Source organism: Armigeres subalbatus, chromosome 3, assembly GCF_024139115.2.
Source record: "Armigeres subalbatus isolate Guangzhou_Male chromosome 3, GZ_Asu_2, whole genome shotgun sequence".
NCBI classification, from domain to species: Eukaryota; Metazoa; Arthropoda; class Insecta; order Diptera; family Culicidae; genus Armigeres; species Armigeres subalbatus.
This window is the reverse complement of record NC_085141.1, coordinates 109318195-109343745: the sequence shown is the minus strand read 5'-3', so window position 1 is coordinate 109343745 and position 25551 is coordinate 109318195. Positions and strand designations below refer to the sequence as shown.

At 39.5% G+C, this 25551-nt stretch overlaps 1 protein-coding gene across 7 annotated transcripts in view; it reads right to left on the bottom strand.

The window, feature by feature from the left end:
• LOC134227029 (organic cation transporter protein) overlaps positions 1–25551 on the bottom strand; it is a 220900-nt gene that overhangs the window by 21049 nt on the left and 174300 nt on the right. For 5 of the 7 annotated variants that reach the window (XM_062708214.1, XM_062708217.1, XM_062708216.1 and 2 more), the window contains 6 exons: positions 25107–25534; positions 9134–9277; positions 8520–8772; positions 8166–8433; positions 7537–7837; positions 7205–7385 (listed from right to left, as the gene is read on the bottom strand). In XM_062708214.1, the coding sequence (XP_062564198.1) occupies positions 7205–7385; positions 7537–7837; positions 8166–8433; positions 8520–8772; positions 9134–9277; positions 25107–25534 (1575 nt within the window). The remainder of the gene's footprint in view (positions 1–7204; positions 7386–7536; positions 7838–8165; positions 8434–8519; positions 8773–9133; positions 9278–25106; positions 25535–25551) is intronic. The other 2 variants (XM_062708218.1, XM_062708222.1) reach the window with 1 other exon arrangement.

Here is a 25551-nt window from a genome sequence, read left to right as displayed (position 1 = left end):
CTAGCCATCAACGACGTTTTTTCGAAGGTTGATCCGAACATGAAATCTATAACCAATGTTGTTAAAGCAATGAGACAGATAAAGTACAAATTATTCATCGAAATGAATAATATGAAGCTTCCGCCGTTATGGTCACCTACAAGATGGGGAGGAAAATTCAAAATGCTTTCAAGCATTGTTAAGCAAGAATCACTTTTCATTGATTTGGGAACTCAATATCCGGAGTTAAGTATGTTTTTTCAATCGTAAAAATATACCTAGATGTTTTATCAACTTATTTTGTAGGCCTATCTGATGAACAAATGGGATTCGTGAAAGATTATGTTTCAGCAACTAAATCTCTATATCATTGTACCATCAAAATGCAATCAGCACATTACCCATTATCTCAGTTTTACCTTGACTGGCTCATTGCAATCAAACAGATCAAAATATTAAAAATGAATCCTTTTTCTGAAGAATTGGTAACAGCCTTGAATACGCGACTAGAAAAGCTTCGTGACAACCTGGTTTTTAAAGCCTCATTATATTTGGATCCGAGGTTCAATTTCTTGAATTCAACTGTTTTCCAACAAGCTGAAGAAAAAGATGAAGTTCAGGTAAGCCTTGAATTCAAATTCTACATAATTAAATTCTTATTCACCAGACATTTGTCATTAGTACTTGGGATAGAATTTCTGCGTTACAAGGTTCGCCAAGCACTCAATCTGTAGCCGTGGAATTTAGGTCAAATGACGATACCGATGATTTTCTTACGGAGATGTTTGAAGGTTCTGTACTGCCAGAAAGTGCAGCGTCAGTAAACTTTCATCAGCAGGTGAAAGCTTTGGAAGTAGAACCACGCCAAACACATTCGTATGATGTATGAACTCATTGGGTAGCAGCTTTACGCCGTGGCAATGGTTATACTTGCCATACCATCCACTCAAGCAACTGTGGAAAGGTCGTTCAGCGCTCTGGCTATTGTGCTATCTGATCTCCGTACAGGCTTAAGAGAGGATACCTTGGAGAACATTTTGCTAATCAAATTAAATATGGATGTTGCAGAAAAAGTTTTGCCGAATCTATACAAATGAAAAGACAATATGCCCGATCCTAATGACAAGCATAACTCGTCCAGGAATTGTTGAAGAATTGTTTTAATTTACTTAACAAATATGTATCGTTAACAGATTGAATTAAGAAAAAACAATCAGAACAATACAAACACTAATTTCATTTCATGTACGAGAGGAAAATAAAAAATAATGCTGAATTAACGAGAACTCTGAAGAAACACTGTTCTTCGAATCCCCTTCTCTCCCAGAAACTAAGATAAGGGGCACGGACTTCACAACAGTAAATCTAAAATGCTTGTGAGTCAAATTCCATCAAAAATTTGGCAATAGATGTGACAATAAAAATGTCATGATTTTAAAACTTTCTCCTAAACTCATGACCGGGATGTGTAATGTAGCTGAAGTGAGTATGAAAAAATATAACATGGTATGAACTTCATATAATGCAACATGCCCCTAAATACTAGGCTTAAGTTTGCCTTTGAGTTTCAATGGCTTCAACCTATGTTCTTTACTTTTATTTTCTTCTGAGAACATGTGCACGTGATAAACGAGTTTTTATATGACAATATTGTAGACACGTTCTTTATTTATAGGTGCACAATTTTGCTATCCCTGTTCTGTAACAGATGTGGTCCACAAGATAAGTGTCATCATTCGGTTGTACACTATAAATTACCTAGGAGTACTTCTATGTCACCTTGCAATCTGTTTGTGAATAAAACCCCTTTTCAATGTTCAGCTCTTTAAAATAATAAGTTGAGTTATTGATAATAGAATACTGTTAGGCTTTGGTCCGATTCGTGAATTAAAATCGAATTAAACTTAAAAGTGACAGTTCGGAAATTATGAAATCCCCCGCTCATAAGAATGGCTGGTGCTACCCAGCAAGACCAACAAAACATCTATCAAAAATGATTCAATATCTGCCAAAAGTAATCTTGCTCTGTGAGCAGGGTTATTTGGAAATTTTTGAACTGTCACTTTTAAGTTTAATTCGATTTTGATTCACGAATCGGACCAAAGCCTTAATTAGCTGTCAGTGACAGGCGCTTCCTCAAATATCACGGACCTACCTATCAATATCATAAATGATTTGATAGTGCACTCCAAATAATCTAAACGTTGTTTCCACCTGAATTTTCAGGTACATTTTACGTGCACACGTAGCTGCAACTGCTTCAGAAAATTCAGGTGAAACTTACGTGTCCGGTGAATTCTATCCAAAACTCTGGTAGAACTTACCTGATTTTCACGTAGAATGAAAATTCTATCGACAAATCAGGTAAAGGTTACGTGAATTTCAGGTGGAAAAGAATCTACGTACTTTTTCAGGTGGAAACAACGTGCAGATTTTTTTGGGTGTGTGCTAAGAACATACTGACTGCTTGGATCAAAAATGATTTTGTTTCTAACACCAGTATCAATGTCTCAACAAATTCTGTCGTGATGGTGATACTGAGCAGTGCTGACAAGCCGAAAAAATAGCTTTTCACAATCCTGCACTGATAATCCGCGACTCTCAAACGATGCATGGAATCAGCTATAGCTGCCCAGCGTTATTAAATGCACTGTTTACATCTAGTGTAATCAATGCACAGTACCTAATACCTCTCCTACTTAAACCACGCGCTATCTCAGCCGTTTCCGTTACCGACAGAATTGCTTCGATGGTAGAACGGCCTGTGCGGACCTCATACTGGTTGCCACCAGCATACTCCGTATAGTCCGTCAATCTATTTAGGATCACCCTCTCTAACAACTTACCAGTTGTGTCGAGTAGGCAAATTGGTCTGTATGCAGAAGGCTTTCCCGGGGGTTTCCCAGGCTTAGGTAATAACTCCTGCCGTTTCCAACGATCTGGGAAGTTTCCTTTGTCCAGACAACGTTGGAGGCAGCTCCTGAACATATCTGGAGCGGCAAGAATCGCGTGCTTAAGGAACAGGTTAGGAATACAATCCGTATCTGGTGCCTTATTTAGCTTAAGTTTTCTTGCAACGGCGATAAGCTCATCGTTAGTCACTAGCGGAGGGCTTCAAAATGGTGGGTTGACATCAAGTAAGGAGCACCCAACAGAGCTCTGGTCCCCACAAGTTACTATCTCACGCTTCCACGGATCGTCCGATGACAAAAGACCGCCAGCTAAGGGTTGTGTACTTAGCTGGTATTGCAGACTGGGCACTGTTGTCCTTCTGACATCAGCTAGAGTGAGACGATACGCCTCGAGCGTCTGTTCACCAGGAGGTGCTGCTCAAACAGCGTCTGCCTGATACCCAGCGGCTGATCAACGAAATGCTGTATCGCGTCAGCTATACCTAAGGTGGCAGCCCCACTAGCACGATGTAGGTCACGGGACCCCGGTAAGGTAGCTTAATGAAGCCTTTCAAATACCACGAAAAATGGAGATAGAAGAAAAAGAGAACGTTATTCTCGGTAATCGACCCGGTAACGAAATAAGGACTATGATTGGAAACTCGGTACCTGGAATGTCAGGCCCCTAAATGAACCTGGACGAGTGAGCCTTCTGGCTCGTGAACTGCAGAATGGTTGGAGCGAACGTGGCCGCTATTCAAGAAGTCCGATGTCCTAGATCCGGGGAACATGAATTCCGAGCCGTGGACCTCACGACCAACACTGCATTCAAGTATAACATCTATCACAGCGGCGGCGGAAAGGCAGAGCATGGTGTTGGTTTCGTAGGGATGGGCAAGCAGATGAAGCGAGTGATGCAGTGGAAACCCATTAGCGAACGAATCTGTGTGTTGAGGATACGGGGCAAATTCTTCAATTACAGCCTAATCAACGTTTACGCACCGACAAATGATAAATCCGACGACGTGAAGGGCACGTTTTATGAATATCTTGATAAAGCCTATGGAGAGTGCCCAAAGCAAGACGTGAAAATTGTTATCGGAGACGCTAACGCTCAGGTCGGTATAGAGGACTTTTTCCGTCTCATAATCTGTAAATTCTGCTGCTGCCAGAGGGATGGTCATCAGTAGCACCTACTTAGCACGAAAGAACATCCGAAAGCACACCTGGAGCACACCCAAATGGTGAAACTTGCAACCAGACAGACCATGTTCTGGTGGATGGGCGCCATTTCTCGGATGTTATCGATGTACGGACATTCAGAGGTCTGACTGTATCGAACGAAAGATCACAGCGAACGATGCGTTACAATATCCAGCGATTGTCGGCGGAAGGAGTATCGGCTGAGTACCGCTAGAAGCTCAACGAACGGTTAAGTGCAATCAACGTTAGCGACAACATCAACGATCTATGGGAGTCGATCCATGGAGCGGTGAGCACAACAGCACGAGAAGTGGTAGGCACTGCAGGCTGAAAATTAAATGAGGCTGATCGGAGAGCTTTCGGAGTATTTGAGCGTAAGGTACTGCGGACAATACTCGGCGGTAAACAGGAGAACGGTGTCTGGCGGCGTCGCATGAATAACGAGTTGTACCAGGTGTATGAAGAGCTTATTATTAGGCTTATTCAACACGGCAGCCATGCGTCTCCGGAGCTCTGCAGTCTGACTTTCTGCCAGCTGCTTTTCTTCAGTAAGGACTCTAATCTTCGAATCGGCTTCCTTCCTGGCCTCCTGACAACTCACTGACAACTCTTTCTCCTCGGTAAGTTGGCGAATCTTTCGCTCCGCCCCCTTAATTGCTTGTAGCAAAGACTTCTATTCCTGCTTTGCCTCTACAACCATGTTGCAGAGGGTCAGCACGGACTTCTTAAGGTCACTCCTGACAGAATCCAATTTTCAAAGTACTCGCGTTTTCAAGGGCACACCATTCGATACGGAAGCAACGCACAACTGTCATTTTTATTTTTTCACGCATGCTGCGACGCCGCAAAGCTGAAAAAATAAAAATGACAGCTGTGCGTTGCTTCCGTATCGAATGGTGTGCCCTTGAAAACGCGAGTACTTTGAAAATTGGATTCCGTCAGGAGTGACCTTAAGGTCCTTGCTGCACTTCCCGCCGTTGACCAGAAAGGACATGATTACGTCCGTTACGTCTGTAATCACCTCCATTTTCTGGTCTGGATCCTGGTCAGGGTAGCTCCGTCTATCTTGATCTTGATGGGCAGCTCCTCTAACCTGCCAGGCTCTTCTGTATTGCCTGTTGAGGCCACTTCGTCTGGCGAAGGGATCTACCTTCGTCTGGCGAAGGCTTCTCCCTCTCCATTCAAATTTGTTTTTTTTTTGGTTTGGGCGCGAGAAAAAACGTCCGCCACGCCAGAGCTCCACAATAACGTGGTAAGGGAACGCTATACTGTGGGTGGTGCCCAGGTACCCCAAAGGCTCTGTTAGCGTCCTGCTATTTATTTCACCCCTCAGACCATGCATCCTCTTGGCGCGGGTCGCCTGATACTGTAGGATTAGGGACTATGGGACGTCATATTATTAGCTGCACTGAAGTGTTCCTGATAATATGACCAGATTTACACCGCTACACACTGCTAAAAAGTATCTATATCCCTGCTAAAAAGTATATATATAAGTATCTATATAAAAAGTATCTAAAAAGTATCTAGTAACCAACTACTGCAGCTCCAGTAACCTATTTCGCCTGTTTATGCTATCATTATCAATTTGATAGTGAACCCATAAACAAACTTTTGGATTATACAATCCAGCGCATATTTAGTGTTTGAAATGAATAAAGAGAGCAAACAAATTGAAACAATCTCACCAAATCTGTAGCATTAGTAACCAACTAGAAACCTTCATAGCGCTGGAAGAGATGCACCAACGCATGATTAGACGGCCTTCAAATATGATTCCGCGGCTTCGATCTCCAACAAATCCTCAATCAGCAACGTTTTATCCGATCATTTCTTATTTGAACACAACTGGTGCATGCGTTCCTATTATTACTATTATCAATTTTGAGTATAATAACAAATTTTATTGTGGTTTTCATAGCTGTTCCAAGCAGCAGGAAGTAAAACCTTTCGCTTGATATATAAAGTCCACCCACATGCCTTTTACTTATTTATTTAAAAATGGTTGTACTTATGTATGGCGACAATTGGTACACCCACCCTATGTCGAATCACCCAATAGAAAATATATCTGTAAAAATAGGGTACAAACACCGTTTTTTGGCCAAAACTGCCCGAAATAGATGCGTGCAGTGAACAAACGGATGGGGATCGAATTCCTAATTTAAAAATCTATCTTTTGGTATAAAAACATGGAATATAGTCCAGTGGAAAACCCCATTCTTGTGTCATCAGAAGCCGTAGATCCATATTCTGCTACAAATTACAGTCAAAGTGTTTTTTTTATAGTTGTATCTTTAGCGAGCAATCTTGGTATTTCATGGAGTGGCAAATTTCCAAGATCATTTAAATTGTGGAACACGAACATTGAACGTTCGCAATCGACTTCGTGAGTCCTCAATAGATACAAATTGTTGCCTGTCTTTCAAATAACTTTAGATATTGTCGTACCCCATTCCAGTATTCCAGTTTTTAAAGAGTATATTATGATCTGTTGACATGATTTGTGTTTTACTTCTGTATTTGAGATATTCACAACAATTACTTCACCATATTTATTGCAGATAAAATGGAACTCAACATTGCCTTTATCCTCTGCAGATGTGGACAAAGAAGTATCGCTATTGGCGCTTTGATGTTGCGTGAAGAAGAAGAAGCAGAAAGATGATAATCGAAAAAATCTCCACGGGAAACCATACGAAGAAGTTTTTAAAACTCTTCTCAAAAATTCTAAAAGCAATTTAATTAAAAACGGTAAGCAGTACGGGGTTGGACTTTTCTTCTACTGTATAATAAACACAATATTTATATTCAATATTTTATTTTGTGATATTACACTTAATACACAGTCTAAGAAAAGTCCAACCCCGTACTGCTTACCGTTTTTAATTAAATTGCTTTTAGAATTTTTGAGAAGAGTTTTAAAAACTTCTTCGTATGGTTTCCCGTGGAGATTTTTTCGATTATCATCTTTCTGCTTCTTCTTCTTCACGCAACATCAAAGTGCCAATTCTCTTTGGTTGCTAGTTTTTTACATTTTTCAGCGACAATTAAACTCCTCTTCCATGATTATTAAAACATTAAAACTGAACTCATTTTTAAGAATTAGGCTTCGTCCAAAAAATGCTTACCAATCATGAGGAAGGTAATTTTCAACGACAAATATTCCTCCTTGCCTTCCACCACTGCTGCACACAAACACGCAAGAGCCGCTGCAAAAAATGTCGCACAGAAAAGCCATTTCTTGCCCGTCCTGTTGATGATGTACATTGCCATTGCGATTGCCGGTATTTCCACCAGTCCCGCCAGTGCCTGCACGATTGAAACAAATAAATCAACACAAAATATTATATGAGACTGGTGCTACACACAACGTATGCGACAGGGATGCAACATTCGCTCTTGTCGCGCAACGAATTGCATAAATTTTGGCGCAAAACCTCGCTCGCTCTTTCTCTCTCACCGAATTCAAATAGATGTTCCCGCCGAAGCTGTTCATGTTGAGCACCAGGCCGTAGTAGACGAGATTCATTGTGAACCAGATGCATAGGAAGCAGAACGTGACCAGTCGCAGATACTTGGAGCGAAACAGTTCGCACACTCCAGCCGCGGTTTCCTCCTCGTCCGTTGGGGGTTTGAGCAGTTTGTCCAAATTGTCCGGCAGAGGTCGGTTGTTGAAAGCGGCCGCCTTCCGCACAATTTCCTTCACCTCGGCCACGCGACCTTTGCAGAGTAACCACCGGGGGGATTCCGGAAGTACGAACCTGTGATGCGCAACGGTGACGAAGATGGATTTCGATTAAAAATAGACAATTTGAGGGGAACGGTTTTCTTGTTTAGACTGTGTGGATGGACACTTATGATGGTTTAAAATGCACGTAGGCGAGTATGAGAGAATGGGCAAATGACTGTTTGGATTCTTAATTGGTTGGGTTGACGGACGTCGTTCGTCGATGATAATTGGTTGACGGATTTCGTGAGGCTGGGAAATGTTTTCATTATAAATAACAGAGTTTTGCATTGTGCAATTTTGAGTAACAACATCTTTTCTAATGGGGGTATGAGTAATCTCTAAAACCGGCGAATACTTACCATAAGAAGCATAGGAAAACGCCGGGTAGTCCAATACAGAGTTGTAAACTTCTGAAGTCCTGTGTTAGGTAAGCGATTCCCGAGATCATGATGTAGGATACCGGAAGTGGGAACAGGTTGTACATTCCGGCAATGGTCCTCCATTTGCCATCCACGTATTCGATGGCCAGAATCAGTCCAGCATATGTAACTGACACTGATACGATTCCTAGCAGAGCTCGAAGAATCAACAAAAACTCCAACGAATCCACAAAGTACAATGCTAGGCCTGTTGATCAATGAATTGATTTGTTGAATTTGTAAATTTCTATAGGCGAACATGATACAATGATTGCGAAGTTGAAGTTCACCTACCAAAAATCGCTTGCAGAACAGCCGAAATGAACAGCATCTTTTTTCGCCCAAACTTGTCGGACAGCACCCCGCTGGTGATGCCACCAGTGGCCACTCCAACCAGGAAGAACATTTCCGCCACGTCCTTCAGGTATTCCTTGTCGCACACCAGACTCCATTCCGAGGCCCATGTATTACCGAGATTATCGTTGGGATCGAACTCCCACGAAATGCAGCTCACGTGTGACAGATTGCCCGGTATGCTCAGATTTCGCTGTTCGGGTTTCATAGGAAGAAACAAAAAACGACAACGAGAGTGATTACGAGTCCTGCCTGGCGCTGCTAATTGGCATCATTAATTCATGGCAGGGGAAGAGGTCTTGGATGCACCTTGCCAGCCTTTTTTGTACACTTTTATGATTTTAATATTTTGTAGTTTGAGTTGAAATGTTGTACAAAGAATGATAAAAATAAAGGTAGAATAAATTTATACATTTGAATATCAGATAGCTACGCAACAGTGCTATCGTATACGGTAAAACTATCCATGAAAATGGAAGACTACAGGAGTAGGGTATTCGTGCCTCCACAACTCCCCTAATTAATTGGAACGGGATTAGAATTACGGTACCTACCAGGGTTTGTTCGGATCCGACCGAGTCCCAGTCGTAGTTCAGTATCCGGCAGTTTTCCCGCTGCTGGGTCACGTTCCGCCAGAGGTCCACCGAAATGTCATTGAGATGCGACGGTCGTCGGCACCAGTGGCTTTTTTCTGCTGCCTGGGACGAAACCAAATGGCGAACGTTTCGGGACACGGAGGATGATATGTGGATAGAAAAGACAGATAAAGTAACTGTGATTACTGTTATCCTTCAATTATCGCATTCAGGTGAGAAAAGGGACATGGAATGTTTTTAAATTCATTGACATTTATCGTTGGCATCAAGTTGAATTGAGTGAATAGATTCCAATTTTGATTACCTTACAAAACTGTTCTACGTTGCAATTTGGATATTTCTTTCACTGTACATTTTAAAATAAGGCCAATGCAAATATTAGATTTATTTTATGTCCAACAGCTCTTGGGAAGTACTTGAGGGGGGGGGGAGGGGGCGGCTGGTTGTTTGAGGTGAGAATAAAATTAATAACAAGGAAACGAAAGGAAAGTCGATGCAAATAATTCACGGAAATTTTGAAATTTTAATCGAAAATGATAGCAAAGAGTGTTTAGAGAATGCAGTGCAAACTGGTTGAATCAATAAGGGCAATGGTCAGATGTACACTGCCGTGAATCGCATATCTGTCCCATCTCTGTTGGGTTTCCTATTAATATGGGACAAATATACGATTCACGGCAGTACATTCGAAATCACAGATGTGTTGTCTGAACCTGACTGTTTTATAAAGTTCTTGCATAGGCTTCCCGAATTATACGGAATACATGTGAAGTCTGAACTCGTTGAAGCATGTCATATCAGCATGTCCATGTTCTTCAAATTATTGGAATCCTATGCTACTTGAAGATGGCATAGATACAACATCGGGTCAACCCGTATAGAGGATGCAATGGACGCTAAACTCACCCATGCAAGAGTCGTAAGGAAGTCATTTCGGCTCATCCACGGCGGTTGCTGCCTGGGTTCTTCCCAGCCCCCGCATAATCTGAGATGTGTTCTCAGGTGTCTAGTTGCAGATTTTCGTTTACTTTACTCCAAGCAAAGGTACGAAACACTGAAAACAACCTAGCTTTTGGAGAGTTACATTTCCATTCGTTTTTTTGAAAAAATAAAATATTCTTCCAAACGAGTTCTAAAATAAATCTTTATTACTTTAAAAAAATAGTTAATCAAAGTTACACAATGCATTAGCTATACGGCACTGGGATTGTTTTCTTCTCAGTAGTCAGCACCCATGTTCATATGGCGTTCATCAAGTGGGATCCAATTTTCACAACTCACTCTTGTGTTCTGAGCACCCTCGGGGCCTATGTATTGGTAGCGTTTTTTTTAAGCTGCGTGAACGCCGCATCCACGCAAGGTACCCAGCATCAAATGTAGTCGTGCACACGTATACGTGTGCATTACTTAATTTGATACTGGGTACCTTGCGTGGACGTGGTGTGCACCCAGGCTAAAAAGCTGGCCCTCAGGGGCCTTTAATCGGCCCTTAGGGGTACATAGGACCAATGTAAAAGATCTCCATTTTTGACTTGGGCCCAAGTCTGATTTCTATCTAGTTAGTTTATTCTTCTGCTAGGGGTTCGTTGCCAGGAGATCCTAGCTTTAACATAACAGATTTCACGTATTCGAGGTTTGGGGCATTGTCTAGACCGATTGGATCTTTATGTTCTATGTTGATCTTGGGCCGCCGCCCGACGTTCGCTGGCTTTGGTTTTCGACCTTCTTTCGACTGTTTTCCCGTCTACCGTGGAGTCGGAGTTTTTCACATCCAATGGTTTCCCGAGCAAAGCTTGAGAGCAAATCGACAACTAATTTTGTTGTTGTGAAATCGCCTAATTTTGAAAACTCAGGTTGATATCCTTTTGGTCGTTTTAACGGTTAAAAGATCAAAATCTACAGCAGAAAAATCTTACTGTGACATCAAATCGAAAACTATTCCTGCTATCGATGAGAGCAAATCGAAAACTAATTTTGATATTGGATCCGATAACAAAATAAGTACACAGTTTGATGTCAGATCATACAAGAAATCAACAGCAAAATGATATCAAAATATGTAATCAATCATGATGATTCATATTTGAAAACAAATTATGATTTCGATTTGATATCAATATCAAAATATGTTTTCTATATGCTCTCATTATGTTTTCAGACTTTGCTCGGGTTGGTCTTGTTGACGTTGATGAGTGGGAATGTACGACCATGTAATTCAGTTTACTCTACATGGTAGAGCGATGTCCTAAGGATATTCGCTCGGCCACGACACCATCGCCGGCCGGGGAGTCCACCCGTTTCTCCCATTTGCAACCAGCAGCGTTTGATTTACTTTTTTAGAGCCGCTTTTAGTTGATATGACTAGTATTTGACTCCTCTGGAAATGGAGATAATTCCTTCTTGAGTCCGTAATAAACGCAGCGCTGACATTGTGTTTGACTATAATAATCTAATTGACGAGATCCAACAACGCATTGCTCGGATTTAGTGGCGGGAGGAGATGCTCGGGTAACGATTCAAAACAGACCAACTAGAAGATCCAGCTGTGAAGAGATCGTTCGTTGAAGCACTTGAAACTCGGGTAGCGGATGTTCTGGAACTTATTATGATTACCCGTTGGAAGATTGAGGAGCGTAAAAATGCAAAGGCTGAGGAACGGAAAGAATCAGAGAAGTAAATTATGAGTCCCGTCAACGATATGTATCTCTGTAAGTGGGAGTCGGGCGCCGCTGTAGACAGGAAAGGCGGGCATAGGTCGACTTTCTTACCGATGAAGACAGGATGGTTGTAGCAACCGGAGACTATTGCCTCAATTACTCACTGACTTGGACAGCTGAAAAATTGGTTCGAGAAGTTTGAGGTGTTAAGGGCTGACTGTGCTGTTTGTGCGAATGTTGAAGCAACTATTATGCAATATTTTGCCTCGCTTCGCATCATTCCGGAGCAGGCCAACAAGTTGGAATTGGCCCAGAGATACAAGGGATTTTCAGATAGGATCGGAAGTGATTTGGCTAATGCTCACGAAATGCTATATAACGAGCTGACCGTATGCTTCTTTGTGGCGGGTCTCACTATCAACGTCAGCAGGACCAGGCAGTTGAGTGTCAACTGGAACAGCCTCTCAAACTTTTCAGAAGCCGGACGATCGTAGGATTTCATTATTCCTCCAACGTTACCCGGATTTAAATGGCAACCGAACAAAGCAACGATCATTGGATAGACGACATGGACAAACGGACACAATGGACTCACGATGAGATGGACTGGCAATGAATACAATAATGAGTAATGGAAATCTAAAAATAGATTCTGTGTGGATTCTGTACAGCAGAATACCACAGTAGATCTTGGCACAGTAACGGGTAAGTAACACAGAGTGCTTTACAAATAAATAAAGGAATAAAAAAATGCCCTAGCTAGAAAAATAGATTAAGCTAGGGCTCTGTTTGTTAGATTAAATTTAAATTAAAAAAAAATCCCCGAAAAAAATTTTTTTTTCGCCCCCTCAATATTTTTGGAAAATTGCCATAACATAAATTTAATATTTGTACTGGCCTAATTGCAATTTTGAGAAAATCAGGCAATACATATACTGTTATAAAACAAGAAAACACATAATAGTAACAAGAAAAGCACATAAGAGAGGTCAATACTGCACTTTAGAGAGATATATTTAGTTATTTCCATCTATTCACATTTATTTGCGTTCATTTGAATGCATTGCAGCAATTTTTTAAACAAAAGATTTTGATTTTATTTCTAACAATGTTTTTTCAACAACTGCGGAACGCAGGCTGATTGGGCCAATTTTTAATAGCGAAAAATTAGGAAGGATTCCGCGTCCGTAAGCAATTTTGATAAGGCTAGGTACAAAAAGTGCGTCTCACATTTTTTTGTACACACACACATACATACATACACGCTAGGGTGGCTCAAAAAACACTTTTTCAAATTTTTTGATGGGCCGCCCTCTTATTCTGTTCTATTTGTTGCCCTGATGCTCTGGGCAAAATTTCAGCCAAATCGGTCAACGTTTGGGCGGTGCTAAACTCGTTGGAAGTTTATATGGAAAAATGTATGCAGAAACATCCAAAAACAGTGATTTGCAGTTGGACGGCACAATTTACAATCAAGAACAATGATACTCTTTCAGTTCTTGTACAATTAAATACAGAATGTTATGCTGAAAACCGCGAGAAGATTAGAGTTTATTAGGCAAAGATATTAGCATTTTACTGAAGCGTTGTAGGGGTGAATTTATTTCTTTTCAAAGGTAAAAGAAACGAAATTTGCTCAAACCCTACTTCAGAGAAATGCTAATAACTTAGCCGGGAAAACTCTAATCTTCTCGCGGTTTTCTGCATAACATTCAGTATTAAATTCTTAAAGATCTGAATGAGTGTCATAGTTCTTCTTCGTAAGTTGTTCCGTCCAACTGCAAATCACTGTTTTTGGATGTTTCTGCATACATTTTTCCATATAAACTTCCAATGAGTTTAGCACCGCCCAAACATTGACCGATTTGGCTGAAATTTTGTCCAGAGCATCAGGGCAACAAATAGAACCGAATAAGAGGGCGGCCCATCAAAAAAATTGAAAAAAGTTTTTCCCATACTAATTTGAGCCACCCTAATACACGCATACAGATATCACTTCAATTCGTCGGGCTGAGTCGATTGGTGTATAACACTACGGATCACCGAGCCTTCTAGCAAAAGTTAGGGTTTGAAGTGATCCTATAGCCTTTACGTATACTTAGTATACGCGAAAGGCAAAAACCAAAATTCAAAAAACTTTGAAACCAAATCCACAACCAACAGAAGAGAATATTCGACAATCCCATGATCGGTAATCAAGGGTTTTTCGCAACACAATAAACCCACAACTGCTTCACAGACAGCTGGCTTTGTAGTTCTGGACCGTATGGTACCTACGTATTTTCTTCTTGGAATAATTGTTAGGCTCCAGCCTCATAACATGAGTAAGACTTAATAGACTTAGTCATGATTAATAAGGGGTGCGCCTTTAATGAGTTAGCTCTCAGATAAAGGTCTAAATAGCGGGACCTTGTCATAATTACTTAATTTCTTTTGAAGCTTATGAGAAAAACATAACAAAATAGCAAATAACAAATAGCTTTTCAATAGCACTGGAATAATTTGACATGCATTTAGATACGAAGGATACGGGATATGCTACAAAAGATCTAATAACTGGTCGCAGTGGCACATCCGAACAGGAAAAAAAGTGAAGGTTCTGAGCAACATTTCAAGATTGTAATAAGTAAAAAATTAACAAATAGTATCCTGACAACTGCAAGGGTTTATAAGCCCTTAGTTTGATTTTGGTCGAGATTTTGACACTTTTTTTTCTGAAACGACATTTGCCTCTTTTTTTTTTGTTTTAACCTCGCTCTTCTTTTCATGACAGATGCATCACAGTTGACCATGGATTTTCAACTGTTTCAGCTAAGTTCTCAGGATTTAAAATCCAACTGTTTTGTTGTAGAAATAATAATTTCAATGAAAGTTTTGTAGATAATTCTTAACCCTCGAGGACTCACACTGAGATAAAAGGTACAACATTAGCAAAAAAGCACGCTTGTTGGTGGCGATACTGCATGAGGGATTCAGGACTTAAACCGGAAGGTTAAAATTCGATGGAAATCTCATGATTACCGAGGATTTTTCTGGATTCCACATAGTGTCCATAGATGAAACAAATTATGCTGACGTAGTATTTTAAAGAATCTCCACATCAACACTTTTTTTCAAAGTGATCAGCATATTAATTTTGTTTGTAATTATGATGAAAATTTCGATTTCGTCGTTATCACAGTATTTTTAGCGGATCGTGGTTCAATGAAAGCATTTAAATATGGAGTTTGTTTGAGAACACTTTTTTGGTTGAATATCTTGGCTGCGCATAAAAGCATCTAGGTCAGCATCTGCTGCGATGTCCCGCTAGGTTCCAGTCTAATGCTTGTTTACAGATTTCGTTTCCACCCCTACGTAGAGTGTGGCCGACCCAGCCCCACTTCCGATCCCGAATTCCTGTTGCTAGCGGCCTCTGGTGACAACGACGATGCAGCTCGTTGTTTGAGATCCAGTTGAGAGACCACCAGACCCGAATTATATACCGCGGGTATCTGTTGATGAACACCTGCACTGCCGTTCTACGCATGCTTGTACCAAATTCAAAAAACGACAAGTGAGAAAATGGCATTTGAAATTGAACACTTATTCATTGCTGGCGTATAACCATAATGCAATATAAGATTATTACATCACAGCACCATTCAGAAGATTTAATTTCATTGAAATCATTCTTATTTTTCACTCACAAATAGAATTTGCAACAACGATCATGAAAATAGTTTGGCGGGACAGTTATGCCGAGAAATAGAGCACTTGTTTTATGGTTTCTACGCATATCAGTCCCGTTCAATGCATGATTTCGTGAATGACTACTGCGATTGACATATGTCTCCACATGCTTTATCTATGGAAGTGAACCTGCCACGTGGTTGAAGTGATTATGTCGCTTAGAATGAGTATTGTACAAATTGCCCCCATTAAACCAGTGCAACAGGCTAAGATTGCAAGATCTAAACATAAAATGCTATTTCAGTGTGTGTTCTAAATAAAATAACAGAATCCGCCATAATGATGAATTTAATCACCGCAAGACAATTATGCGTAGAAATTAAGCAATGGGACAAATAGACTTGAAGTTGTTTTCAGTGATTTTCCGAACAAAGTTCGAAATCTGTTGGAGTTTTCTAAAAGTATACATCAAAATAGACTGCTCTATGATGAAAAGTCCAAATCCACAAAAACTAACATGGGACAACTCTGCGTAGAAGGGCAGTGCAGCCGTTGAGTGTTTTCCAATGATACACACAGTGTTTCGCTAGCGTATTACAGCACAGATTTCACGTTATAGTTGAAAATTCGTATTTTGATGCGTTCACTTAGATGCCTATTTTTCCAGATATTTCTCAAATTTGCAGTCAACCTTTGCTTTTTTGATTCGTGCGCCTATGTGGATCTTGGAAATCCCGTCTGATGCCATTTGTCTATCAGATATTCGAAGCTTTCAACATTCTCCACTGATTGTCCGGCTACTGTGAAACTGGAAGGGATCACCGTGTTTACATCCAACGATTTGGTTGTGTTGACGTTGATGACTAAACCTGCCAAAAAAGAGCGGTCGGCAAGATCGTTGAGCTTACTCTGCATATCAGAGCGCCGTTGGGCAAGAACAGCAACGTCATCAGCCAATTTGAAGTTTTTTAGGTGCTCAATTGTTGCCTTGGAAGCCCGTGGTTTGGTTTATGGTTAATCGCACCTAGGGGCCGTCCAGAAACCACGTGGTCATATAGGGGGGGAGGGGGGGGTTTGGAAAATGACCACGATAAGCCACATGGGGGAGGGGGGGTGTTGCTCTCGAACCACGTGGTTTTTTTTTAACACGAAAATTTTTGGTAAATAACAATAGCGGTGTAAAAAATACAAATCATCAAAATTTAATGATTTAATCATTAAACGCAAAGCGCATCTTAGGGCCGATGCCCACGTAGCATCTTTTCAATTCAGTGTTAAAATGAATTTAGCATTAAGCATCGAGAAAACCCGGTAACGCAGCGTCGGTCGCAACGCCGATGCATATCTGAGTTATTTGGCCAACTAACTTAGCTTTAGATCCTATTTCCATAAAAAAAAAAATAAACGAAAAAGCAGGTTGCGTTTCAGTCTCAATTTTCACAAAAAAAAATTGGGAAAGAAAAATGAAAAAATATTTTCTAAAAATTCCGCCGCAGATGGTTTTTGGCATCACGCCGCCGACACTTTTGCATCAGCGGACTACAGCTACAATTTTGAAAACTGTTCATGTTTTTACAATAATTCAAGAAAAATCTTCAAAAGAATGTCTTGTGGATGTTCATGAAAAATCCAGTAAAAAAATTTCCTGTAAAAACTTTGACCTTACTTCATACAATCCTGATAAAGTGCTAGCATTCAGAATGTTTTTGAACAATTCTCGCTGTAAAATTATGCTACAATTTAGTCATAAAAAAAAAAACAAAATATCGCTAGAGTAATTGCCCAAAAAAAATCCATGTGAATTCTGTCTGAAAATTCAAAACAGTCTCGTGGGAAATACATATAATTTTTGGTGGAAAAAAATGTTCATATTTTCATATTTATTTTACATTCTAATGAATTTCTTCGACAAGTTCTTCCGAATCTTCACCAGAGATTCTATTTCATTTCCAAAATAAGTTTTTCGAGCATTTTAGGGAGTGCACTTCAAAATGTTTAGTCTCCAGTTAGCCTTACGAGCAAAGGCATAGGATTGCCAATCCGGAGATGACGAGTTCGATTCTCGTTCCTGTCTAGGATGTTTTCGGGTGTCAAACATTGTCGACACCCTAGGTATAATGTATCCTTCGTACTTGCTACACAAGATATATAATCGTACAATTGCTGGCATTTAAAACTTTCAATTTATAACTGAGGAAATGCTAATAGAATAAACTAAGTTGAAAAGCAGACCAACTTCCAGTTGGAATATGGAGCCATAGAAGAAGAAGAAGACTTCTAAATTTTTCAAGAAAAATCTTCTGAATTTTCATGAGAAATTAAATAGCCAATGCCACATGAAACACTTTGATATTACCGTTGATTTTTTGTTTTGGATTTTTGTTTTCAAATTTGGAATTTTGAAATGAAATTTTTACGCTCTTTGTGAGTTCTATCACATTTTTAAATTTTCCAAATATTTTTTCATTCGAGGCATTATTTAGAATTTCCACGGAAGAGTCTATGGATTATCTTCAAAAATGCTTTGGATTTTTAAAGAATAAATCTTTAGAATTCTCAAGGTTCGTTTTTTAATTTGCACCATAAATTCTTCCAAAATTTCATGGGAAATTCATTCTTCTTCGGAAAGTCATTTTGATTTCTTTGTAGGTTCGGCTAAACATTGCTTTAAATATTTACCACTCAAAAGAACACAAGAAAAGATTTAAAAATTTTAAGGAATTTTCACATCAGAAAATCTTTAAAATTTTGATTTAATTTTCTATGGAATTCCTATTGGAATTGCTTCTAAAGTACAACCTTCACAAGTACTACAAAGTGCATTTTTTCGTTATTTCCACTTGGAAAATCATCGAAATATCCTCGGAAATTCATTATTGGTGTTTTAGATGAACTTTTTCGATTTTCTACTGGAAAATCTTAGGAATTTCCATCGGAAATATTTTGGTATACTTCAAATAATTTCTTTTGGAAATTAAAAAAACTGCTGAAAATTTCTAAGATTTTTTTTTGAAAAACGAAAAAAATTTCCATTGGAAATTTAGAAGAATTTCCTTTGAAGATTCATTAAATTTGCCCAGGATTTTGAAAAAAATCTTTAGAGATTCTGTAAAAAAAGTAAGCTGGATTTTTTTTTCTAATTTATGCCGGAAGTTCTTCGGAATTTGATTATTATTTATCATCAGACTAAGGCCGGAGTGGCCTGTGCTGCACATAAAAGACTTCTCCATTCAGCTCGGTCCATGGCTGCACTTCGCCAACCACGCAGTCTGCGGAGGGTCCGCAAGTCGTCCTCCTCCTGATCGATCCACCTTGCCCGCTGTGCACCTCGCCTTCTTGTTCCCATCGGATCGTTGTCGAGAACCATTTTCACCGGATTACTGTCCGACATTCTGGTTACGTGCCCGGCCCACCGCAGTCTTCCGATTTTCGCGGTGTGAACGATGGATGGTTCTCCCAACAGCTGATGCAACTCGTGGTTCATTCGCCTTCTCCACGTACCGTCCGCCATCTGCACCCCACCATAGATGGTACACAACATTTTCCTTTCGAAAACTCCCAGTGCGCGTTGGTCCTCCACGAGCATCGTCCAGGTCTCGTGTCCGTAGAGAACTACCGGTCTTATAAGCGTTTTGTAGATAGTCAGTTTGGTACGGCGGCGAACTCTATTCGATCGGAGCGTCTTGCGGAGTCCAAAGTACGTACGATTTCCAGCCACTATGCGTCTCCGAATTTCTCTGCTGGTATCGTTATCGGCGGTCACCAGTGAGCCCAAGTACACGAATTCTTCAACCACCTCGATTTCGTCACCACCGATAGAAACTCGTGGTGGGTGGCTCACATTGACCTCTCTTGAGCCTCTTCCTATCATGTACTTCGTCTTCGACGTGTTGATGACTAGTCCAATCTGTTTAGCTTCGCTTTTCAGTCTGATGTAGGCTTCCTCCATCCTCTCAAAGTTACGTGCCATGATATCAATGTCGTCGGCGAAACCAAAAAACTGGACGCATTTAGGATCCTTCTACGGATTCTTCTAGTTCTTTAAAATTTCTACCGAACCTTTTTTAGGAACTTTTCCACAGAATTTCGAAAAAAAATCGTTGAAATACTGAAGATTTTTTCGTGGAGACTCCGAAGAATTTCTTCTAACTATTCTGAAGGGTTTCCCTTGCAACTCCAGAATAATTATTCTTGAAAATTAGGAAGATCTTGGAATTTAAAATTCATCCAAGCAATACATGTAGGCAATTATTTAGGATTTAGAAGCCTAGTTCTTATGATATTGAATAATTAGGCTAATTGATCGAAAAATTTAATAATGCACCTAATTAGAACATTTAGGTGCATTTTTAAATTTTTCGATCAATAATGCACAAAATTCTAGTAGTGCGTATGAAAAAGGTTATGACATAGAGAAGCTTGCATTTAAAAAATCAATATGAAATTCTAAATAAAATGCTTCTTAAGTTCATAAAAGGGTCTTAAAACTAAAAAGATTCCTGCGATATGAAAAAAGTGGCAGTGTTCCAGGAAAAAAACACTCCAATTCCTAAAACAATCTAGGGTAATAAATAGTGTGATAATAACGATTGAAATTGAATTCCAAAACAAATCTCAACCCTTTCAGGACGGATGGGTCATATATGCCCAGCGTTTTAGATTGGCTATTAAATCACAAAAGAGAGCTAGACCACCATTTTCTTCAGTAAAATTGTTCATCTAGATATTGGTTTTACAGAAAAAAAATATGGGAGCTCAAATTTGACTGACCCTGAAAACTCAGTTATCCGAAACTTTGGGAAGATTTCGATTCTAAGAGCATGCAAATGAAGTTGAAATGTTTGAATCATTCTGAACACTCAGATAAGATGGGTCATCCTGAACGTTAAGCCAGTGATTGCTCTCAAGTTCAGCCCACGACTTCTCGGGTGATCAATCATGACATTTGTAATGTCCTCATCATCGGTATGTACCCAATCCGATGAAATAAGCATATGATCCTAATTTCCATTAACATGAGATCTAAGAGACAAGGTACCCAAAATTATCTTGAGTCAACATCAAGCTGCACAATGACTATGCCTTTTTTGTAGGGCCTTAGAAGCACTGGGTTCACGGACTTGAATGAATAGGAGTTCAAACATTACGACTTCCAGGACGTTTTTTAAAACCTAAAAGTTTTGTAAAACCTAAGTCGAGTCAAGTACGAACCACTGAAGACGACCTTACTGTTGAGGTCGAAATACGTATCTGTCAAGGTACAATCAAGTGGTGGAATTAAATGGGAAGGTACAAACTCGTCTTATGACAAGTAAAGACATTCCATTAAAAAGCTCAACATAATTTTTTTAACTAAAAAGTCTGTAGTAGCTTGTACAAATAACAATTGCCATATCAACCCAATGGACCTAATGAGATATTATATCATACATCATTCATAATTTGGTTAATTGAATAAATCGAATGATCCGAACTCCAAAATGATAATTGATCTATAATACATTCACTCTTCTATGAGTCGCTTATGAAAGGACCATTGACTGAAGCATATTCGAGATATGGAATAGGAGTTCCTTGGGAAATTATTCGAAAGACATCAGAGTGAACGAAAAAAATTGTTTAGTATGGCATCATTGGATTCCACGAGTCAATATCAAAATAAAATTTCAATGAAGAATTAGAAATTTTGAGAGATGAGCCAGCTCTAGATTATTTATTAGAGAAAAAATAGAATCTTCGAAATAATGAAAATTTATAATTTCCATGCTGGGTTTTAGTTTGATTTTGAATCAGTTGAAATTGTCCATCTTCAGAATTGATCGGATTAACCATATGTTTTAGTTACATAGGTTTATTTTTTAATTTTTGTGCTTGAAAAAAAAAACCACGTGGTCAAAGGGGGGGGAGGGGGGGTCTGCCAAATGACCACGATAGACCACATGGGGGGAGGGGGGGTTGACAATCTTCAAAAATATGACCACGTGGTTTCTGGATGGCCCCCTACCAGAATATCGTCGATTACGATGAGGAACAGTAACGGTGATAGAATACATTCTTGCCTCACACTAGCTACGACCCGGATAGGGTCGGACAAGACCCCATTGTGCAGCACTCTACACGAGAAGGCCTCGTACTGTGTCGATGATTTTCTCAGGAACACCCTTGCGTCTCAGGACGCCCCACATATTCTCGTGATTGAAATGGTCGAAAACGGTCGTAGTCAATTACCACCAAGTAAATAAACCCTTGGAGTTCGTTGACGGAATCCGGCCTGCTGCCGCCTGAGAATCGAATCGATCTTCTCCTGAATCCAGGCTAGGATAGCTTTGCATAGAATTTTGAGAACGATACACAGCAACATAATGCCTCGCCTGTTATCGCATACACACAGGTCACCCTTTCTTGGCACATCCACAAAGATACCTTGCATCCAGTCATAGGTATTGCTTACGCCTTAGCGTTGTCGTATATATCGCAAATTATCATATCGAAAATATTTAAAAGAGAACTCAGGTTTGGAGAAAGAGCAGGCCCTTCTAATACATAAGTTTTTGCCTTCGTAAATCACTTTTTTGTGGTTTTCTTCGCCTTTATCGTCAAAATATTAAGTTTGCAGTTCCAGAATATCAACTCTTGAGCTTGAGATGTTGTTCAGTACAACTTGAAAATCTCCCTCTCTTCATTTCAAGGTCATGGTTGGTGCAGTACCTGAGATGGCAGCTAATACTGATCGGTCACTGAAATTGCATGGCGAATTTATTCTTTATAAATATTTTACGTATCTATGCTTTACTTTGAAGCAAATTTTGCTATCAATATCATGTCACCATTGTCCCATGTTGAAGAAATATCGTGCTTTTTCGATAATTCATCGAACGAGGTAATTGAAAAAAAAATAACGTTGAATGAGGAGACCCAGATAAATTCAATAACAAATTCAACCTAGCGTATCAATGTTTTTGTGTTATACAAACATTTTCTTAACATTATGTTAAGGTCTCATACATTTTCATGACAGACTATTAAAAAATGACAGAAATTTCAATGATATTGCCCAATTACTGCCTTCATTCAAGTCCGCATTAAGGAAAAACACGAATATAAGTTATTTCAAACAGTTCTGGCATGAATGATGTAATTTGAGTCAAAATAGACGATTTAAAGCTGGTAAAATTAATAAAAAGATGTTAAAATACTTCTTAACATACAAGTATATTACATTCAAGCACTTTATATGATTAGAAAAACGATGATAATCATCGTTATTAGTTATCTCATGTGAACATTTTTGGAAACAAATAAACACGCATCTATGTTGAGTGGGACACATATTTATTTTTAAATAAATGGATTAAAGACACTGTAAACAAAGACGCAAAATCTGATCCCTGGACAAGCAAATCAACCGACAGCCCCAAATGCGCAACACTGATGATGTTGAATAAACTTTTCAAATTGGTCTATAACGTTTTCATGATTTAAAAATATTGAATTTGTACCGCGTTCACCGACCCAAATCGTGTTGTGAATTCAGTATAAACAAGTAAAGTTCATTTTCAACCATTTGTTGAGGTTGATTGGCCCAAAATCATCTAAAAATAACAAAATAATAATTAATACATATAATTCAAATGGATCTTACTAAATGTTACTTCAGATTTTTTGGGGCGACAGGTCTTTCGCTCGATTGGAATGATACTGACAGTCTTTGTTTATAGTGTCTTTAAAATAGCCAATAGTAAAATTATACCATGTTCATGTACTCTCTCTTCTAAGAATAAAATGCTCAAAACCTCTCTCGATGCGATGGATACTTTTTGACAGCTTACTTTGGAGATTCTTTTACAATCGTTTTGACTCTATCCGCAGCCCCCAACTATTAACGTGGGAAAGAGTGTACTATTCCCTTCCAGTGCGCTCATGGAGATGCAGAGGATTCCTCGGTCTTTTGTAGCAATTAGTGTCGAACTAATTTTCCAACCTTGATGCTAATTGACTGTGACGTGGCCGGACTCGTTATTGGTCTTGAATCTAGGAAACTCTAAAACATGTACAATGGGAACAGCTTTCTAGTCCCAAGAAAGCTATTCATTTGGTGAGCTGTGCATATTTGTTGTTTCTCGGCCAATCATGACCGCGTTGAGCTATGAAATTATGGACGATAGCAGCTTTTCCGAGAACAGTAAAAATGGCTGTCTATAGTGAATAATTGTCCGCAGAAGATGGTTGAAGACCAGTGAATCAACCGAAACGTCCGGACAGTTTCGCAAATCAATGTGTTGTCTTAACTCGCGGAAAAACAAACGATGAAAATCCCATACATATAAGCATTTTTATTTATAAAGTCAGATCATGTTTCATACTAGGTGAAAGTGGTTTGAAAAGTTATTTTAACACTTCACCCGAGTTTATAATCATACTAAATCATGAAATCAAAAATGCGGTCTAAAATGTATTTGGACTTACATTACATTTGTTTAACTAGTTCAAGACAATGTCCTGACTAATAAGTCTCTAAAGTAACTTATAATTGTGTGACATCTATGATGAGGAAGTCAGTAATTACAATATTGGTAATAATATTTTCTTATTTCCGATTTAGATTGAACAACAGTTAGGAAGCAAATATTTGATACATAAAGGTCCAAAATTTGGAATGTGCTATTAAATATAATGTTTGATGCCTATGAGTCCCTTAAGTCTTCCAAAACCCTTTTTGGCCTTATTATAATTTGAACTAAATATTTTTGTATTGGCATGGAACAATTTTATGGTCTGCAAAAATTCTGAGGGTCAATATTGTTTTGATTAAGTACTCAAACGCGTTTTTGGCCGTTTTCACAATCCAGAATGTTTAGAATTAAATAAGAATTCCTCAAGCTAAGGGTAATTTATAAGAAACACTTTCGAAATATTTTAAACAAAACACCATTCGAATACGAAAGCTCAGAAGATGTGCTGGTCCTCTTTAAAGATAAAATAAGGCTTCACTAGCAAACATAGCGAGAGGGAAAGCCACATTTAGAAGGTTAAATTTAGATATCCGTCAAATTGTATCACTATGATGCACATCCGCAACACAGACAAACAAATGTAACACTCCGAGAGTTGACATTGTTGCTGTATGCCTTTGCCCATTATCGGCATCTAGTACCAGCTTAACCAAACACGGTGTAAACAGCAGATTGCATTCATGATTATGTTTTTGTGCCTGTTTGTCTGTGTACTCAATAATATGCAAGAAAATGCAACCACTTGGAAAGGAAGCCTATACCGAAGCACCGGTTAACCGGGTGAGTAAACCAGAAAACAGTTAAGCCACCTCAATGGCCTATGTGACTCCAGTCATGTTACAACAGAAGTGTGGTCCTCTTCTGTGTGTGGGCAGGTAATCCCGGCAGGTGTTTCAGTACATATCTCTTAAAGTATAAACGAATCCGTTAAAGTTTTGGGAAATGATATCGGTCCTTATCATTGGTTTTTGAGCCTGTGTCGGGAATGGAACCCCTGGCGTTACCCTGTGCGCTCGCACATCATAAAATATTTCATGGGAAACTGGAGCCAACTAATAGATAATAAAACAACAATTCGAAAACACAACGCACCTGAAACGTGGGCGAGTAGATGTGGAATGTGTTGGGCACCTGGAACAGCGACAGCAGGAACGTCATCACAAACTGCCACTTGCCGTAGTCGCCTATCAGGTCTCCGATGACGTCGCAGTCCTCGTCGGAATTTTTATGTTTCCCGTGGGGTGTCCTTTTGCCGCCACTGTTACCGTTACCACTGCCACCGGTGGCGGCATTGTGGTTGTTGTTGTTACTACTATTGGGGGTGGCTGTGGTGGCATTCTTCATCCTGTTGCTGGCGCTGTTCGAGGTCGGGGTTGGACTTGGGATGTTGTTGATGCTACTACTTCTGCTGCTGTTGAGTGCTGAGGTGTTGAGGTTCAATGCTGTCGTCGAATGCTGCTCATTGTCCCTTGAGATTGGTTTAGGCGAAAGATCCACTGAGGAGTTTTTATACATCTTCACTGCGAAAGAAGAGAGG